The sequence below is a fragment of the Scardinius erythrophthalmus genome (assembly GCF_964197995.2).
Source record: "Scardinius erythrophthalmus genome assembly, chromosome: 3".
NCBI lineage: Eukaryota > Metazoa > Chordata > Actinopteri > Cypriniformes > Leuciscidae > Scardinius > Scardinius erythrophthalmus.
The window spans coordinates 39,064,201-39,085,655 of NC_138223.1; the positions used below are offsets into that span (position 1 = coordinate 39,064,201).

The 21,455-nt window shown below is 35.5% G+C and overlaps 1 protein-coding gene across 1 annotated transcript in view; it reads left to right on the plus strand.

The window, feature by feature from the left end:
• sorcs3a (sortilin related VPS10 domain containing receptor 3a) overlaps positions 1–20,942 on the plus strand; it is a gene marked incomplete at its 5' end in the record, with an annotated part of 250,852 nt that extends 229,910 nt beyond the window's left edge. The window contains 8 exons of the mRNA XM_081360716.1: positions 1,871–2,004; positions 2,349–2,472; positions 3,583–3,695; positions 11,558–11,689; positions 12,780–12,879; positions 15,539–15,644; positions 16,771–16,913; positions 20,274–20,942. Coding sequence (XP_081216842.1) covers positions 1,871–2,004; positions 2,349–2,472; positions 3,583–3,695; positions 11,558–11,689; positions 12,780–12,879; positions 15,539–15,644; positions 16,771–16,913; positions 20,274–20,332 — 911 coding nt within the window. The 3' untranslated portion in view covers positions 20,333–20,942. The remainder of the gene's footprint in view (positions 1–1,870; positions 2,005–2,348; positions 2,473–3,582; positions 3,696–11,557; positions 11,690–12,779; positions 12,880–15,538; positions 15,645–16,770; positions 16,914–20,273) is intronic.
• Positions 20,943–21,455: the final 513 nt, after the last annotated feature.

The window sequence follows — 21,455 nt, forward strand, 5'->3', positions numbered from 1 at the left end:
TGTTAATTCATTTTAAGGAAATAAAAGTGTGATAAGGTTCAAGAGTCAGGAAGGAAGAAGACAGGGATTGGAGTGACTGAAAAAAAAAAAAAGTCGCTCACAATGCGCATTCACCGTGGCAACCGCGACGCACAAAACAGTTCAAAAATGAGAGCTCGGATCCACCGGTTTTCTTTCTCTGCGTCCAATTTTCTCTCCAGTCTCTCTCTCGTTCCAGCGCGGCTTATAAGCGGTCTCTCCACGCCAATAATACAGCAATAAGACAGGTGTTCGTCATTTGCACTTGACCTACTTGCGTCCCGCTCGTCTCGTTTCTCTCTCTCTCTCTCCCGTTACAGACCGCGCTGAACCACGCCCCTTCGCCACAAAAATCATGTCATTAAACGCAACATTTATAAAAATAGAACTTTACCCCATGCATGAACATGATTTTTTGATTCCCGTCTGACTGATTTACATCCACGGTGGAATTTAAAACAACAGTTCCCATCATTCCATGCTCCTTCACATCGTCATCAAGCTACGCCGTTGTTGTTGTTTGGAATGTAGCGCCCTCTAGCGGAAAAAAATTATTGCATATTGTAGCTTTAAAGACTGTCTTGTCTATTCTGTTAAATAATAAAGCACATTTATACAGAAACAATTGGTAGTGCCACAGGCAATAAAGTGGCAGAAGACTGGTATGCAGACTTTGAATAAACATATTTTAAAGGGATAGTTCACTTAAAAAGGAAAATGTTGTCATCGTTTACTCACCCTCAATTTGTTCCAATCCTGTATGAATTTCTTTCTTCTGCTGAACACAAAAGAAGTTATTTTAAAGAATATGGTTAACCAAACACAGTTGATGGACCCCATTGACTTTCCATAGTAGGAAACTGTCTGGTTACCAATATTCTTCAAAATATCTTCTTTTGTGTTCAACAGAAGAAAGAATCTCATACAGCTTTGAACCAACGCGAGGGTGAGAAAATGATAACAGAAATTAAATGTTTAGGTGAACAATCCCTTTAAACAAAAAATGCGTACAATACACTCGGTAGGTTGTCTTTTGTACAGTTGCTCTGCCAAAATCTGCATGTGTCCTCCAACTCTGCAGGTGTAGTCGACTGCGGTGCTTAATTACAGCTTTATCTGCGCTTTTCACAAACAAACAGGAGGTGGCCACTTGTGATCAGATGAGAGCATTAGGTCCAACTTTTATTTCCTGATGTGAACAGAATATTTAATAGCAAAACAAAAAAAAGGCTATTGAGCTACAAGCAAAAATATGCACATGGGGAAGGGTAAACAATACAGATATATTTGAGTAAAGGATGACAGAAATCAAAGTAAGGATTTTTGTTTCATGTTTCTTCATGACTGCGAACTAACAAGGAATGGGTCGAAAAGGTCGATTATTGTCCATATAGCCTTTTTTTGTCATTTTTTAGCACTTTTGCTTCAGTTAGCGTTCTGTGCTTTAGGTGTTAGACAGTTATCCCAATAAAACTCTCTTGGAAAAGTTGAAATTCATCCTGCTTAAAACGCCCCCGCTAGAGACATCCGCATGCTGACTAACTCCTTGGCGCTGTTTTTTTGAGCGTCCCACTGCGAGTGTTGCGTTTCTAAAATGCTGTGCCAAGTTAAAAATACTTGATACCAAAACTTTTAAAAACAGGTCTCGAGACCCCTGCGTTCTGTTCCTGTTTCTTTGCACTCCGTCTAGCTCTGTTTGAACAGCGTCCAATTTGGGTCAGGTGAAGCCGAAAGCGGTCTAATTATACAAGACCAAATAGTCGACTAGTTATTCAAGGCACCGGCGAGTTGATTTTCCAAAATATGTTCGCTGTTCTTGTATTGAGTCAGTGTGTGTGTTTGTGTGTTTCAGGCCCTGTGGAACATATTCAGCTGTTGGCTCCATATGTGGTCATTAAGAATAAGGAGGTGAACCTGACGGCAGTGGTCTGGCCTTCTCATTTCAGAACGCTCACCTATTTCTGGTGGCTGGGGAACAACACTGAGGTACAACCAGCCCCTAATTACAGATTTTCTGCCTCGCTTTGTTGGGCAAAGGGCCTCCGAGACATTTTACGTTGGAAGATAAACAGAACAGGAGCAATGAACCGTTAATAATGTGGTTCTTGTTCCTGTCGTTTTTTTTTTGTTTTTTTTTTGGTATTTAGATGCATTCTTTAGTTTATGCTCGTTCGCCCTGAAACATCAATTAAGCTGTTGGCACTATTTGTTTTAAAAGGGTTTGCTTTTTAAGGAAGTCATAGAGCGTACATATATAAAAAAATGTGATTTCTCTTCTACATTGAGTATTGATTGTTTTTGTTTTGTATCCACTACATTTGTGTCGCTAGCCAATAATTACGTTGGACAGCAGTATTTCCCACACGTTCAGCAGAGAGGGCATGATCACCGTGACTGTTCAGGTCTCTTCAGGGGACTCAATACTGCAGGACACCAGAACCATTGCCATACAAGGTAGGTGTTCACATTCACACAGGTGTAGGGACACTACTTTTCTTCTCTCTTTTACATATAACACTGTCTTGGAAATTTTTCACTATGCCTTTCATCATTTATTTGCTACATTTCAAATGCCTTTTTGCGTTTATGTTATTGTTTTACTCCAATCCCAAACCCAGACTTTGTCTTAAACTATAAAAATGCATTATTAAAAAAGAAAAACTAAATTATTGTATTTTTAATAATCCTAAAAAATGCGTGAAATAAACAAACATTTCAATATGTATTTTGTGGAATTATAAATTTTTCTGAATTTAAAATTGTCCCACAGTTGTGTTCATAAATCTAATCAACGATATACATAATGATATACATATATAGGTTTATGTATGTTTAATCATTGTTTAAAGTCCCCCTGTAGTTAATAATTTTATCCTTAAAACTCATCTTTGATCACCAAAATGGCATATTTAGACACATAGCCAATATAAAAAACTTGATTTTCACCACAGGGGATCTTAATTTTATTTATTTTTCCCTATGGTCATAATAATTATATATATGATCTTTTTTAGTGGCGTCAAAAAAATTAATTGCATCTAACATAAATGTTTGTTTATGTAAATATGTGTGTGTGTGTGTGTGTGTATATATATATATATATATATATATTTGAAAAGTATATGTGTGTGTGTGTGTGTGTAGTGTATAATATTTTATATAAACACTAACTTTTATGTTAGATGAGATAAAAAAAAAAAATATATATATATATATATATATATATATATATATATATATATATATATATATATATATATATATATATATGTTAGACGCGCTTAACAACCCTGATATCATTGCTTTCTGAGTGTTCAGAATTACAGGAAATTGTCTCTTGACACTGCAGGCTTTTCATAAACCTCCCTTCTGGCAACTGCCAAATAGACTGTAATCATTTTTGTGATCAGCGCTAACCTTTCCATACCTGTCAGTAATGATAACTCTGCTACAGCTCGACTAAATCATCTGGAACAAATCACAGCAGATAGAAGGTGTTGGGCATCTTATGAGAGAAAGAATTAAGGGTCTGTCTGCGTCTGCTTCTCTCTCCCTCTGTGACAGAATTCTTCAAATCGCTTCTTTTATCTTTCTCTCCTAATCTGGACGAGGCCAACCCCGACATCCCAGAGTGGAGACAGGATGTGGGCCGGGTCATTAAGAAGGCTGTTCTTCAGGTGAGTGGGAATTTATTCTCCCCGTCTTGTCTCTCGCTGTCATCCCTGTAGCTCCCAGAGATCCTGGTCAAATATTTCTTGTTGTCTTTTTTGTCCTTTTCACTTAACTTGCTCTTCTGTGTTCTCTTTCACTGAAAAACAAATAAATTTGTGTTTTTGGGCACAATAAGTAAGCATCCTTAGAAAGGATAATGCAATGGCAGATGGTCAGAATCACATTGATCTCATTGATTTGAGTTAAATTATTTAATTCTTTATTATTTAATATACACACTATATATATATATATATATATATATATATATATATATATATATATATATATATATATACACACTATATATATATATATATATATATATATATATATATATACACACACTATATATATATATATAAAAAGAAATAGTAAATTAAATATATTATTAAATCTATATTTTTGTTGTATATGCTTTAAAAATCCTATTTGGTTGGTTATTTTCACTGGAAAACAAAAAAAGAAATACTAATTTAGAAAATGACATTTCTTATGGAAGCCCGTTTCCGCCACGGTTGAGTAAAAAAAAAAAGATTCTTTAAGTCATAATAATTAGAAACTTTCTCACAATTGTGACTTAGTATCTCATTATATTGAGAAAGTTTCTCATAATAATGACTTAGTATCTCATAATAATGAGAAATGTTCTCATAATAATGACTTAACATCTCAAAATAATGAGAAACTTTCGCATAATAATGAGAAACTTTAATCTTAAACTTTAATCATTAACTTTAAAGTTAATGAGTTTCTCATTATTACAAGATGTTAAGTCATTATTATGAGAAAGTTTCTCATTATTATGAGATGTTAAGTCATTATTATGAGAAAGTTTCTCATTATTATGAGATGTTAAGTCATAATTATGAGAAGGTTTCTCATTATTACGAGAAACTTTCTCAATATAATGAGATACTAAGTCATAATTATGAGAAAGTTTCTCATTATTATGACTTACAGAATTATATTTTTTACTCAACTATGGCGGAAACGGGCTTCCATACATTTTGATGTGGTTTAATGTCTTTCTATTTACATTTTAAATTCTAATTTATTAAATTGTTTTTTAAATTTTTTTTTTTTTTTTGATTAAACATTCTATTACATCAAATAAAGAAATCAGCTTAGCAACAAGATTACATTTAATTAAATGTATTTTTCTTACCTCATTGGCAAATTGGTTTTTGACATATTTTCTTTGAATTTATGCTTAAAAAAACTATTGGTGGCATAAATTTAGATATTTTCTCAAAATACTGATTATGTTTTGCAGTGTTTTAATCTCTCTGTTTACATTTGAAACAATCTTTTATTCAATTCATTATATTATGTTATTTATATAAAAGGGAAAACAATCAGCCTAGCAACAAGACCAACTTAATTACATTTATTTTTCTTACCTCACTGGCAAATTGATTTTGACCATGTTTTCCTTAATTTATGCTTAAAACAAGAAAAACAAATATTTTGGTTGCATATTTTAGATATGAAAAATCTCTCTCTCTGACTCTCAGGAGGAAATGAGTTCCTCATCACACAGTAGGGCGTATTCACTAAACACTTGCACCACATTAGCTGTATTTCATCCCCAAATCCTGCATCTTATTTGCTAACCACCCACAGCTTACTTTACCAGGTGCTAAATGCACTAAAATAGCACTGCACTGTATTTTAATTAAGCCATTGTCTTCCATTTCAGCACAAACACAAGTCCTTTATATGTAAATTAGGCTTATTATAGATATCAAAACTCAGCACCTATTTTCCTGGTGCAATTAACGTTACAACATTACTGCCCGCAGAAAGCAGGCTGTGAATTAAACTTCATTTTAAGGAGAGGTTTGTGTGCAATTTTCCCATTCCTAATCATGGCAGAACTTATAACAGGGCATATATCCAAAATAGACATGTAGACAAGAACATTTTGAAGAGCCAATTCAGATGTCTAGCTCACAGTGGTGGAGTGAAGCAGTAGTAAAGTAGGCTATATCTAGTACTCACCTAGCACTCAGAACTGACCCACAAGGTCAAGCGAATTGTGTTCAGCACATATTTTGTAGACGGCGTAAACCGATTTGCATTAATGCTCTTGTGAACTAGCCAGCAAACGGCACTCAGCGGGAGTAATTCATTGTCTACTAGGGAAGTGTTTGGGTGGTGTAAAGGCTTGCTGTTCTGACAGTCCCTCTGGTGTGTGTGTGTGGACAACGGCACTGTTTTGAGCTCTTGGGACTCTCAGTGCTGACAGAGAGATTGAACCCACTGCTGGTCGATGCATTAACACTACACCGTCTCAGTGCACAGACACATGTACCTGAGCTGTCAGTCCAACCCTGGGACCGTCTCAGCTCAATATCAATGTCCTTCCAAGTAGCAGTGAATCCCAGCCCTTTTAATATGGGTATGCTATATAGGTTTGGGATGTTGTTTATACTGTTCTCGATAGTTAAAGTTGTAAATGTTTACGGTATAAGATGTAACTTTGGGAAGATTGTTGGGGTGGGGGGATGAGGGGTTAATCTGTTAATGATTTGTGTTTTATTTTTTGTAATGTTACACAAAAAGTTTGCTGACAGTGAGATTTTCTTTAAATGCTTTTGATAGAGTTATTTTATGTATTTGATTAAAAAGACTGTCGAAATATTGTTACAGTTAAAAAAAAAAACTGTTCTTATCAAGCCTTTCATATTGTCTCTCTATTTCAGACATGCACAAAAGCAATCCCTAAATATCTCAATTAAATCTAAACTCCCTCATACAGAACAGAGCCTTGGAATCTGCCAGAGAACAAGGTCAGAATAGCTCAGCACAAAGAGGTTACTGATCTCACATATGCTCGTAACACGCACCTCCGTCTTCCACATGCGCTCTTTCTCTCTCATTATCTGCCAGTCTGGGTTCCTGGCCTCAAATGGCTTTACCCAGAATTCTCCAGAAGTAAAACCGTCCTCTTCCAACTTTTCCCCCCTTTGTTTCAGCATCAAGTTCAAAGCCTGATGGCTTAATATTGAGCTCTCATGGTAAAGAGACTCACTTTTCCTCGTTCCTTTCATTTATCCTCTCGCATATAAAACACACCCCGTAGTGCCCTAGAGGAAGCAGATACACTTTATCCATACTGCCGATGATAAATAGCTCAGTGTATTAAAAAGAGAGGGAGAGCGAGGCTCAGACATAATCAAAGTCAAGGTCCATTTAAGATGGCTGTTTGAGGCAGTGGGCATGCGAGGTGAGTGGAGCGGCTGTCTGTTCTGGTGCACCGGGGCGATAGCGCTCTAACAGCCTGAGGAGATGAGAATAGAGGGGTTAAATGCAGAGCCAGTGCCTCAGTCAACACAGGACTTGCATCACAAACACTTTGATACTGAAAGAAGCAACAATGATAAGTTGTCTTTATTATTTTAGGCTTTTCTCCACATTCACTGATGTAATGGAGACAATAGGAAATGATGCAAGTGTGACTCCCATTGCACTAGGGATCCCTGAGCACTTGTGACATCAACGATCAATCATGAAAACACAGTTTTACTTCACAATGTTTTGCATCCAGAGATGACGAAAGCTTAATAGCCTCAGACCTCATTCATTGCAATTGCATTTAAAAGTGAGTCCTTTTGTGAAAAAAAAGAAAGTGTAAAAATTATATATATATACATACACATTGATGGATGGATGGATGGATGGATGGATGGATGGATGGATGGATGGATAGATAGTAGGGGTGGTTAATCTGTCTGATTTCCCGATTCGATTTGATTACGATTATTGAAGTCCCGATTCGATTACAGTCGATTTTCGATTATTAACGATTCTCGATTAGCGATTATTGATTTTCCAGTTCACAACAGTAAACGAAAATACACTACAAAGTGATTGCAGTATTAAAAAAAGTCAGCTGCTGAATTACTTAACTCTTTTATTGAGTAACAACTCAAAGCACTTTCTGTGTCGTGTAGTTATAACTTCAGAATTATTTGTATGTAGATTATGTTCTGTAGAACACAGAAATGAATACATCACATTGTGTTGTGACTCATCAAGTTGAACTAAACAATAACAAATAAATGAAAGGCTTATTTCCTTTAGGAAGTAGATCAGAACCAACATACTGTAGAAACTGGACAATTTTCTTCTAGAAAGACAAGGTGTTCAGCTAAAGATATTAAATGGCAGTCCCAAACTAGCTTTTGTTAATACAATGTTGGTATGAGCCACCACAGTATTTTACAAATATAAAAAATAACACAAAGTGAAAATAAAGTGGCATTTTGGGGTTAATATTGAAATGACAGTTACCATGGTGAATACACAATACTAACAAGAACTGTTAATGAAACATGGTAACTGCTCCTGGTGAATAGAATGAAAATCATACCTGCATGCAAATCCTTCTCAGCTAACACACGACGTACCAGTAACGTGATTTATTAGTATTTTACTTTTATTTCATGACCTACTAATTTACAACGTAACAACGTTGCATGCTCGTAGTTTCCGTTGCACTATACAGTGAAGCGATACACGGCGCGCCCCTCCGCATTTGCGCGTGCAATTGAAGAGTACAGTATAACGGCTGACAGGACAGGAACGTCCGTTTTTCTGAGGTGAAATACTTTTTATTTCAGCGTACACATACGTCACTGCCTGGTAGTTCCTATATTGTGCTGGGTTTTCTGAAGTAGTTGTGATTCGCCTCTCATAACATGACATGCTCTAAATGCACGCAGAGTGGATTTTTTTTTTTTTTTTTATCGCGGCTTTGAACGATTACGTAATCGTGGCATCCAAATTATTATTATTTTTTTTAATAAAAAATCGATTTTTGAAAATTTAATAATCGATTCATACTCGTCCATAACATACTCGCGATTAATCAATAATCGATTTTTTTCACCACCCCTAATAGATAGATACTCATTTTGGGTGGCGTTTAGTCAACTAGGTGACTACAGCACGTTGAAAAGACGTGAATCGTAGATACAGAACCGTGAAAAAAATAAATTACCGTAGTTGTATTTCAAAACAGAAGTGTGTCACGAAGCTCAATGCAATGAGTCCATTATGTTTGGGATCCCTGTGACGTTCACTCAGCTGGATCCCAGTTAGCAGCCTGCCAAAGGGAGAGAGAGAAAGAAGAGAGAAAGAAGAGAGCAAGTACACAACACATAACATACCCAAGTATCGCTCTCCCAAAATCACACACGTATTACAAACGTTAACAGGGGATACACTGAAAACATTTTGTCCAGTTTACTCCATCATATTATTTGCTATCTACGCAACAAAACTGTGTTTCTCTTCTAAACTTGATTTCTTTGTGCTTTCAATTAATGTAATTCTCTAACATGTGCAATCGACTATATTAAATTATTTAGAGTGATTGTGAACCAATCAAGCACTTGAAAATAATTTTAGCTGAAACTGTAATTCCCAGCATGCTTTGATTGGCTCTTAATGAGGAGAGTCAAAATGTTGCAATTAAGTGTTATTTTATGTGTTTTTGAGCTTGACGAGAAAAGGGGGAGACTTAATAGTGTTTAACAGTGTTTAATGTTCAATTATGTTGGAATTATTAGAACTGTTTGAATCTCCATTGTGGAAAAGAGTGGAACATTTGCTTTGGCTGCAGACTGGTACAGTGCATGTTATTTCTGCTTTACTCAAGGAGTAATGCTTAGCACGTAGCATGGTAATATGTGCTATTGCTAACTAATATTTTCTTAGCTAGCTAGTTCAATCTTATTATTCAGTCATGTGACAAAAGTATTTTAAATTTAAATTAATTAGTTATGTCAGGGAACCTATACAATCACTTTGATAATTGGGTCTCTTAAAAATGACTTAATTACGTAATGTTGAAATTACGTGAACAAATTATGTTTGTTTAACTTATCTGATTCATGTGGGACCGATTTACATGATTAAATCATGTAAACACTTTTTTCAGTCTAGAATATACAGTTTGTGTGTCATATGAAAATATTTATGTCTATGGAAAGTCTCCATGGAAACAGACTGGGTTCAGTAAGATTTATTTTAAAGACATTAATACTTTTATTCTGCAATAAATTGATCAAATGTGATTTTTTTTTAACTTCACTATTTATTAAATAATCCTGAATCAAAATAAAATAAAAAAATGCTTCCATAAAAATATTAAACAGCCCAATTATTTTCGACAGACTGAAAACTGGAGTAATGATGCTGAAAATTCAGCTTTGCTATCACAGGAATAAATTACATTTTTAAATAGATTCAAATTTCTAACGGCTTCTTTAAATTATAATAATATTTCACAATATTACTGTTTTTACTGTATTTTTGATCAAATAAAGAGACTTTCAGAAGCATTTTAAAAAGTCTACCCCCAAACCTTTGAACTGTAGTGTATGTATATGTATATATAGTATTTGGTAAGTATATATGTGGTGCAAATGTAAATGTAGTTTCTCCGGTAACAGGAAGACATTTTCCGAATGTGGAGGAACTGCATTTCCATTTGCACCACATTTACCTATTATGAACTCTTAGCATGTCCAGAGTGCACGTCTGCACATTCTTCAGCAAAAAGAAAAACAGCTCATGCTGTGCTTATTTGTTCATTTATATAATAATTCTCAGTAAATTGTTTATCTGTGAATCCTGTGCTCTAAAAAAGGACTTTCACATTGATGGTTTTACGTCTAAGGAAGCATTTACACAATGGATGGTCTCTGTTGTAAAGATGACAATAATGCATTTCTTTTTAATAGCACTATACATCTAAATGAAAAATACTGGAACAAGTTGTAAATAAACAGAAGTGTTGAATTGTTTAAATTTGCCTGTAAAGCTTTATTTGCATTCTGGTTGAGAGTCAATATTAGAGCAAAAAATGACTTAAATGGGGAAAGATGGACTACAATGACTGAAAACGCAACAGATGTCTAAACAACCTCTTTAATAACAACCTTGCCCTCTACTATAATGGATTATTGCGTCTGTGCCTTTTAATGTTATTCCACAGTTCTTCGGTCTGGGAAGAGAATGTTTTGACATTAAGAGATTTAATTACAACAATGACTCTTAAGCTATTATAGGGTGTAATTAAGAGCCCTGCAACGTTATGTCTCTCCTTTGCTGTCTAATTGCCTTTCTAGGCCTTAATTCGCCAACGGAAGGTGTGTGTGTGTTGAATCTAGCGTGTCGAGAAAGAAATAAAGGCTGGAGTTTGGAGATGTGCATTAATCATTAGGAATATCAGTAGCAGTTGCACATAGACTGAATCCTTCAATGAGCCCCAGGGCTTTTTTTTTTTTCTCCAATATTGCAGCGGTGAGTCCAAACTTAGACTCGGAGTATTGATTCGTAAGACTGCTTCAGCTCTGGACACATTGCTCATTGTAAATTATACTCAGGCTGTCTATTCTTGAGCTATTGTTTTATAACCGGTTGAGCCCTGCGTGGCAGTGGCAGATAAAACAAAGATTATTTACCTGAGGTGGGATAATTTCCTCTTTATGAGGGAAATGGCCTTTAGTGAGTATCTCTAGGAGAGTACATGGTGGGTTTCCCTTTATTGGCTTTGCGGCAGCCCATAACGTCTAGACCTTTGAGTTTTTGTAGTGGCTCTCTGACAAAGATATTGATTGAGGTTTTTAGGAATTCAATGTGTGTATAACCGCTTGTGTCTAATAATTTCTTGGCCGGGATTCATTCTGTATACATCAAATCTGATTTACTGGAAGCCATCAGCCTTGTTTAAAATTAATGTAACCCTCATAAATGCAGGAGACGGTAAGATATAAATCATTGAGGCTTATGTAATTAGAGTTGTTTTGTCCAGGTCGCTGACGTTCCAGAAGAACAGCTGCTGGTGGCCGTGTTTCCTGGCATTCCGACTGCTGCGGAACTCTTCCTGCTTCCTCCTCGGAACCAATCGGATGGCAGAAAACGGACAGAGGAGGATCTGGAGCAGGTTAGATGTGATCTGATGCAAATTTTACGGTTTCACATTAATGGTCAAGGTTGAAATGCGCTTGAGAATGATGGACCTTTATCAGAATAAAAGAGCAGCTTCTACCTGGGGCTACAATGAAAGTAAGTGTCACCGCATAAAGGAGACGATGCGTCAAAAATATTCCCTAAGGGGATTGTGTGACATTTTTACCTATTTTCTTTCACCTTAAATGCAAAATTTTCTCTGTGATAATAGCAGAAATACTAGTGTCTAATTAGGCTTACATGACTAGGACATTTACAGTAGGGACTTCTAAATTTAATACACTTTTGAATGTTTACAAATGTTTATTAGTAGTGATTTTTAAAGCATTATAACTATAGTATAATTTAATACATAAATTAATACATTTACAATAATAAATAACACAAGCATAACAATTTCTGCAGTAACATTTATATGTTTTACATAATATTTTCTAAAATAATTTGTAATAATTTACTAATTTAAATAATAATAAATTGAGAATTTTATCAATTTAAAAATAAATCTTAGAAATAAACAGATTTATGCATTTTCAGTGCATTTTAAAATGCAATGAATTTTTTAAATCATGAACAAAAAGCAAGTAAACCAACCAACAGTGCAGTGCACTCAATAATAATACGTCTGTGTACACTGGGATACAGATATTCTCAAATAAAGATCAGGCAATGCTAATTTTACATACGAGTACACACAGTGAATATGACATGACATGACATAAACTGGATATAGCGCAGCATAGTCTGAAGTTGCTTGCTTGTGGATGAGTGTCACACTGCAGTTTATCAAAATCTGATATTAGACATTGTGCATCATCTCCACTGTAATGTCTAAGTAGGATCTGTATTTGATACTCACAAGAGTGCAGAATCCTGTTTATAGATGCACATATGGGCTATTATCTACTACTGAACATGCAGCACAGATTTTTTTTTTTTTTTTTTATCCACCGTAGAACACCTTAGCAACTGCATACATGCAAAATGGCAAGCAACCTGGCAAGTTGCACTCGCATTTCTGAAGTCTGTATATAACTGTTCTGAATGCTGTTTTCTTTTCCTAGATATCAGAAATCCTGGTCAATGCATTGAATCAGATCTCGCTGGAGTTCGAGTTGAAACCTGGCTCCCGGGTCATCGTTTACATCACGCAATTAACTTTAGGTAACAGACTGTTGAAAACATTGTTTGTAGCTGTTTCGGCATGATTTAGTTGATGACTGAAGTGTGCGACTGCTTTTATTTGATTACCTTAGTAGTATTTCAGTTGATCTCCCACTCTAGCTTCTGTTGGGTGCCATATACTGTTCCCTAGAGTAATTTCGTTGATTGCTTTTTTGAGACCAGAAGCTTGTCAGCACTATAAATTGTTGAAAGATTGGGCTTTTATACTCCACTAGTGATGCTGAAAGCCTTATGGAAGATAATTGGATAATTGCTCTCCAGCAATCATGGCTTGCAAGATTTTCTCACATTCAACATAGAAAAAAAGTCTCCCCTGAATAGAAGTAGGTTTTCTGGTCTTTTGTTTTATTGGGCCAGCTTTTGAATAAGATTTTTTTTTTTTTAATGATTGGACTTGTTGCAAAACACTCATGAAAATCACTCATGAAGAATCTAAGTCTTAATGTTCAGTTCAGCTCATTGAATCATTCATTCACTCACTTACTCACTGAACTGCAAGTCAGTATGATTGCCATTAAATCAGTTTAATTAGTGACTCATTGGTCATAGCATGATAATCCAGGCAAAAATTATTCAATATAGTGTTGTTTATTCACTAAGGAATATTTCAGGTAACAAATGAACTGAAATCACTTCCTATAGCTAAACTAGAAGAATATAGGGCCCTGTGATTTTTGTTATGTAGAAATCATGGATGGAATTGTGAATCCCAGTCATTAAAACGTATAAGAATGCCACCAAATTGGATTCATAAATCAAAAATTAGGCTTGTACAATTAATCAAATTCAAATTGCAATATGGAGGCCATCTGTGATTATGAAACTGCTGTTTAAATATGAAGTCTGCATGTTCTGCACATCTTAGAATGAATGAGAGAGAGAACTTGAAATTATGACAGAAATATATTACCTTCATTATAGTGGTAGAAACAGTCACATGTTTGATTCCCAGGAAACACACATAAAAATACTGTTATAATTTTTGGATAAAACATTGGCCAAATGAATAAATAATTTGAATTGGAACCAGAATCCCAAATAAAAAGATGTCTGGTTTGCTTTTACTGAATTCGTTCTAATTTAGACTATATTCATCATCCTCCATCTTGTACTCCGCCATGTGCCACATATACCTTTACTATTGTGTGCCAGCCATGTGATAATGGTTACTAATTTCTTGTAGCGATAACAGCATTGAGTAGTAGAGAGTAAACGCTCTCTTACTGTGACTCATGGTCTGTGCTATTAACCATTTTTACAGCAAAACATTGGCCGCCTCCTTTGCCCATTTCTTTTCTCGTTTTCATAGCCAAAGTTCTGGAAAGCATTCAAGATTCTTTCGGAAAGGTCAGAGGATTCATGGAGCTATCTTTCAACAGCATAGTCATGGGGGAAATATACAGTCAGTGGGTGTAAAGCACCAATGAACAATTTTGAAGGGATGCCAACAATTGGCAGAAGTCCCTCTGGGAGAGTGGAAGAAGTTTTGTGGAAATTGTCACAGGAGATGCGATTCAAGTTCAGTTCTTTACTTCACTTGAAATAAAAGGTCTTAGATCTGCATGAAGTGCCATTTTTAGACTGGTACATTTTGTTCTGAAACGGATATTGTTCAGACGATATTGTTATTTGACAAGATTAGCAGTGAATCCTCTTGCAAATATTTTGCTGTTGAAATTATATTAAAGGTCTTTTAAAAGCTGAAGTGTGTAGTATCTATGCCACTTGCATCACCAGGAGGTTTTGTTTTCGAGTTCATTTCTCGATCAATTCCCATCCGCCACTGGTCAAACCATCAGATAGTCCAGTCCCAAACTCACACTATTGGTTGAGACAATGTTGATGGGTTGGGATGCTAAAACACAGCAATGCTTTGAAAGCAAATTATTCTCTGGAATAGGAGAAAGAATTTTAATAATTACACAAAAATTACATTCTTCAGATTTAAAGTGATATTATATATATAGACACAGTAATAGAGTAAATTATATATAATAAGTTATATTAAAAGAGTTATAAAAGATTCGAAAATATACTCTACCGTTAAAATTCTTGGGGTCAGTAAGATTTCTTAGTAGTCTCTTATGCTCACCAAGGCTGTATTTATTTGATCAAAAATACAGTAAAAACAGTAATTTTGTGAAATATTATTACAATTTGAAAGAACTGGTTTCTATTTTAATGTACATTAAAATGTAATTTATTCCTGTGTCAAAAGATCCTTCAGAAGTCATTCTAATATCCTGGTTTTCTGCTCTAAGAAACATTTCTTATTATTATCAATGTCGAAAACTGTTGTGGTGTTTAATATTTTTGTGGAAACCATGATATTATTTATTTATTTATTTATTTTTTAGGATTCTTCGATGAATAGGAAGTAGAAAAGAACAGCATTTATTTGAAATAAAAAAGTAACAATTTAAAAGTTTTACTGTCAATTTTGATCAATTTAATTGATCAAAGCTTAAGAAAAGCTTAGCTTAATAATAACTTCTTTAAAAAGAAAAATTAAAAAAATCTTAGTGACCCAACAATTGAATTGTACACATAAAGCAAGATCTGAAAGATATATGAGTTTGTTTTTTTCTTATATAAAAGAGACGGTGTGCATTAACTCTTGTTTTTGTCTTTGTCGCAGCGCCTCTGGTTGACTCCATCCCAAGACACAGCAGTTCTGCTATGCTGATGCTTCTGTCGGTGGTGTTTTTGGGTTTAGCTGTATTTCTCATCTACAAATTTAAGAGGTATATCCATGCAAGCAGTTTTTATGATGACACATTCCTTTTACCAGGACTCCAGCAATTGAACTTCATTTCTTTTCATGCACACCATAGTTCTCGTTTCTGTTTATCTATATATAAAGATAAAGCAAGATTTGATGGGACGGTATCAGGAGCGACTTTCTTTTGCATCAGGCAGTGCTATTTTCACTCATGATAGTTGTGAGATCCAGTTATTAGTTTGCATATGATAGAAACATTTGAAAAAAAAAAAAAAAACGTCCTGTGAAAGTGCAGGAAAATATCAATGGATTGTTTAATATGCAGCCATGGTTCCTCTACTGGAAAACTGTTTTGTAATGCTTTGAATAATTTATTTGGTCTCAAAATAATTCAAATGGAAAAGACTGAGGGAAATGTTGAAACAATCATTAATAATGGATATATTTTTTCACCCCCCAAGTAATTTAAAAAGGAAGCATATTTATGGAAATGTTACACTTGGAAAAACAAAGCAATTAGCTTACAAAATTAATAGTAATTTGAAGAGGAAAAAATGGGGTGAGGTGGGCTGGGGGGGGGGGGGCATTTCTAATTCATAAAAATGAAAAGTGAGCTCAGAAAATGGCAAACACATTACAGTCTGGTTTGTGTGTTGGAAAAGTACACCATGGAATTTGGGGGAATTACTAATACATTGCTGTAATTTTTTCGAGGTTGTCACAGCATTATCAAGACGATGTATTTTCTTCTCTCTACCTCTGATTGCCTGTGCAACTTCTCCTCCAGAAGTTATTAAATATACTCAGCAATCATTATTTCAGGAATACAATGAAGGATTGCACTTGCACTCACATAGTATTTAACAACTTGTTATATTGCAGATTAACAAGTTTGCATGTGCACAGCCCTCACCTTGTGTTGTCATGCGTGTTATGCCAATTTGCTACTGAAATGGGCGCAAAATCAAACATATTTGTTCAGATTTGTCTGTTTTGGTAATTTGATTTGAGATGATTTTGATTTCTGAATATCTGCTCAAACAGAACAGATTGCAATTCCATTTGGTGGCTCTAGTGGTGCACAGAAATTACACTACACCTTTTAAACACAATGTTTGTTTGTTTTTTCCTAACAAAAACTTGTGCAGAAAAATCCCCTGGATTAACATCTACGCGGAGGTAAACCATGAGAAAGAGCAGGAGATGATCAATACGGTGGGCCAGAGTGACGCCACACCCAAAATCACCCTGAGTGAGTTGATGGAGAAAGAGCTGGAGGCCCGTGCCAAACGTGAGTGAAATGCTTAGAAAATCAATCAATTATTAAAAAACATCAGAGAAAATGCAAATTTCCCTTACTGCTTTGTCAGATAGCTTTTATCTTATTCTTGTTTTAAGCATAAACCTGACATTTTTATAATAAAAAGTATACATAAAAATAAAAATTGCCAACTATATGTAGTAGAAAAAAATACTTGAATTAGGGTTGCCCCTGATAGTCGTCGAGAAAAGGCTTAGTCGACCAAAGTCGGTTAGTCACAAAAAAAAAATTCCACGGGAATTGGCGAAGTCAACACGGCTGGACCATGTTGTCAGGATTATGTTCTGTTTAGTGTGTTCATTTCTGTCATTCAAAGTTTGATCTATGCTGTGTTCAAAATCGTCCCCTATACCCTCATTCACTATTCCCTATATTACTCCAATAATATAGTCCACTTGAAGGAGTGAATGAAAACGAGTGAGTGAATTCGGACACTGAGTGCGCCGGAAGGGCTTTTGCATAGTTTGTGCTTGCCGTTAAATAATCATCTGAAACTTAGCAAACTGGCATCTCCAGTAGTAATATCTTCTATGAAGGTAAAACAGTAGCAAAACTCGAGAGATGTGAATTTGAGAACTTTTACAATAAATATTCATACTTGTACATGAACATTTACACTCACAGCTCCAATGTGAAAACCTGTCAAATAAAAATCTGAAGTTGAATGTTGAAATTTGCACTTGCAGACACTAGTCACAAACCTGTATTCTGAATTTGAAGCTGCAGACAAGTAGTCACAAATGTGTAAAATGCCATTCACAGAAATACAGCGACAGACACAAACTTGTAATATATATTTGCATTTAATCTCACATTCGCAGTACAACCTCAATTAGGCACTTGCAACTTCTCAAATCTGTCACTGCAGTTTCAAATTTTCGCGATATATTAGGTGTAAAACTAACATGTGCACTTCAAACTCAGTGACGGCGAGAGATAAAGGGGGGCGGGAGCAAGAGCACATCTACATGCTCTTGAGTTTTGCTACTCTTTTACCTTCATACTCTGCCATGGAACTAGCATGCATAAACCTTGATTACATTTTTTTATAATCAATCAAAAATGAATTTATACCTGTATGATATTACACTGTACCCACATTGGACCAGCAGTTTGGAAAATTGGGTATTCTCTAGCCGTTGAGAGTACATAAATTGTACACTCGTTATTGTGGTGCATTGTGGGATTGAATGAGTTCACTCAATAATGTCCACTATGCTTTTGGACACCCCTACAAATGGGTGTCCCCTCAAACAGTGGCCTATTTAGAGTATAGGGATGATTTTGGACACAGCCTTAGTTTCCCATTGTGTTTGATTAATGATCCCATTCACCTGTTGACTATTTAACTTTTTAAAGGCAAAGTTCAGTTGGTGCCTTAATTTTTTAAGAGTAAATAAATTAGCTGATAACTTGAGATTAAACTGACTTAAAAACATTTAGTTGAATCTTGTATAACTTGAAATTGCTTGAATTATTACAGTAAATAGTTAAAGTAATGTAAAAATATGTGTTGCCATGACTTTTTTAGGAAACATGAATACTTTTCTTTTTCTAGCACTCTTAGGCTTAATAGTTTTTAAGAATAAGAACAAAAGAAAGTTTTTTGTTTTTTTTCAGGTTTAGTCATTTTCAGCCTCAAGAACATCTGAGTCACATACCTGTGTACTATTATAAAACTACTGTTGCGGTGGCGAGATTTTCCGTGACGCTCCCTTTTCCACTAAAAAATATGAATCAGTAAGCTTTCAGAATTACACAGTGAAAACTATCAGAACAAAAACACCCTTTGGAATCAGAAGAGTTTATAATCTGACACTTAATGCATGCTAATGAGAACTATCTACATTGGGCCCAAGTGTCCTTATTTCCCGAGTGGATGCTTCTGTGATCATGTAATTGCTTAATAACTGCAAATTAATATTTAATTGGTGCTGTTAAGCAGTGATTATAAAAGAGCACTGATTAAACTATAAAAGGGGTCAAATTGGGGTCAGTGTGATAACAACAACTGTGATGAATAAACATGCAACATTTGTATTTTTTGCTTGATTTCTTACTTAATGGTTCAGTTTCCAGCCTGCTTTACATTCATTTGCTTCCCTTCACCAGGATCAATTTTTAATGAGTCTAATACTAGAAAACTTTCAGTCTGTTCATTTATTGATGAGTAATATATAGTTTGGTGTATAATCAAGCATTTGGAGATTTCAAGCAAACGTGAAATGGCATTCGCTATGCATGTAGCAAAACCATATATTCAACTTGAAATCATATTGAGACTTGATTGAGGTTTTGATTGAATTGTGAAAAGTTGTTTCAGAGGTGGAGAAAGTTATTCGGTTTTTCCCTCCTGAATAACATGTACAATCAACCACTTTTGTTAAAGCTGCGTTCTGTAACTTTTTTGGGTTAAAAAAAGCAAGTACATAACCAGCCAGTGTTCAAAACTATCTGCTTGCCGTAGCTCGATTCAAAACGGTATAACAGCTTGTAATAATGTTTTTAATTCCAGTGGTACTGGTGGATTTCCGCGGGAAATTCGAGCATGTCTTTGCGTCATTACGTCACACCTGTACACATAAAGAAGAGTCTCGGCTTATAGGCTATGTTGCGTGTGAGGATGTTGGAGGTGGAGATTAATAGCCTTTTCTCACAGCACATGATATAATTAAACTTATCAATTTGATGGCAGATCCAGAAAGGTTCAAACAACAATCACCAGTGACAACTTCGTTGTACAAACTCCGACTTCGTTCGGACTTCGGAGTGTCTACAGAAAAAAAGAGACTGCAACCGGGCCCATGCGAAAACAAGGATAAATATCGGAAGGACATTAAATGTAGTCACGCAATGCTGATGTTCTTAACATTAACAATTTGAGAACAAAGTATAATTTGCACGGTTTAATGTGATATGATAAGCGATCGTTAGATTTAATCAGCACAATTTCCTGCAATGCTTTTTTTCCCTTAGTTGGTCAGAACAAAAGTGGATGTTACTTGTTCAGATGACATTTTCCGGTGAAAATCCTTATGTTGGTCATACTTCCAAAAAGTAGAATCTGTGATTGCGAATGACAGGATCCACACCACCAGCGTGGCGACTGACAGCCGCACATTCTCCTCAAAACATTGGATTCATCCGCGCCGTGCCGAGGCACAACCCACGTAAAGTTGATAATTCCTCGAATAACTGCAATTGCAGATTTCAAACAGAGATGGCGACAAAGAGGAAAAACTACAGACTGCAGCTTTAAGGACATTTGTTGTGAATTTTGATTTGTTGAATTATGAAGGATAATGTGTTATTTCTGTCTTTGACACGTAGGTGGAGTGATCAACACCTGTGAAAGCACAAGGGAGATCCCGAACTGCACGAGTGTCTGAAAACATCAGGACAAAAAGATGGAGGTGTATTGTAAAAATGTGTACAGAGGTATCACAATTTTAAAGGTTGACAGTTTTCCTCCTTTGCTTTTTTTGTAATTTCAAAACACTGTCATTGTTAATAGTTTTCTAAGGAGCTCAGATTTGCATGGATGTCTTGTTTGTTACGATCTGTGTGGAAAAGAAGAATAGACTTAACTACAGTACAAGTCACCGAAAACATGCTTAGGAATTGACCAACTTTTGAAATTCCAAACGGTCCATTCTGAATATTGCAGAACAAACTCGCAGACGTTGTGGGAAAAGCCACTAAACCTCTCTCAGTACATTTCCTTTGTGCATCATTGAACTACGCTTGTTAGTCTGAGTCAGTTTTTCAGATTAATATAAATTGGGGAAAAGGTGGCTTTTAGTTTCAAAAACTGTGATTGTGTTGGATCACAACTTATGCCAAGTTTGTTTAACTGTTCAAACTGATTTTCACACATTGTGAAGGGTGCTTTTAGTGGCTATATTAACTTAATTTTTAAGTTTTTAATCTCTTCAGTTGGTCATCTCATTTCTATATTTGTTATTGTTTGAACTGAGGGAGCAAAATTGCAGCTGAGACAAAAAAAAAAAAAAAAGCCAACAGTGTTTAAATCCCTCTCTATGGCCCTGTTTACACCTGGTATTAAGATGCGTTTTGCTCAATCGGATCACAAGTGGACGACGCTAAATACAGGTGTAAACGGGGTCTAAAACGTTTTGAGCTTGTCCACATTCGACCACTTCCAGTGGTAGTCAAAAACACATTCGACCGAATTGCTTTCGTAGTGTAGACGCTCATGTGTTCGAATGCGTTCAAACAGCCACAAAAGACCTCCTGCTCTCCGTCTACTGACCTAATGCATGAACACTATGGGAAGCGCGCTAGCCAGACGGGATTTAAAGTTTGACAGCTGGAGACCCAAGTTTGGTTTGAAGACGAAAACACACCAAGCACAATGTTCTCTCACCATTCCTGATTTCTAACACACACAGCGTTTGGCGTGGTCTTGCAGCTGTCAGAGCAGAAACGAAAGCTGCTGCTCTCCTTATGTTTATCTGTTGTCTTAAAGCGCGTTCATATGTAAATTGCGCA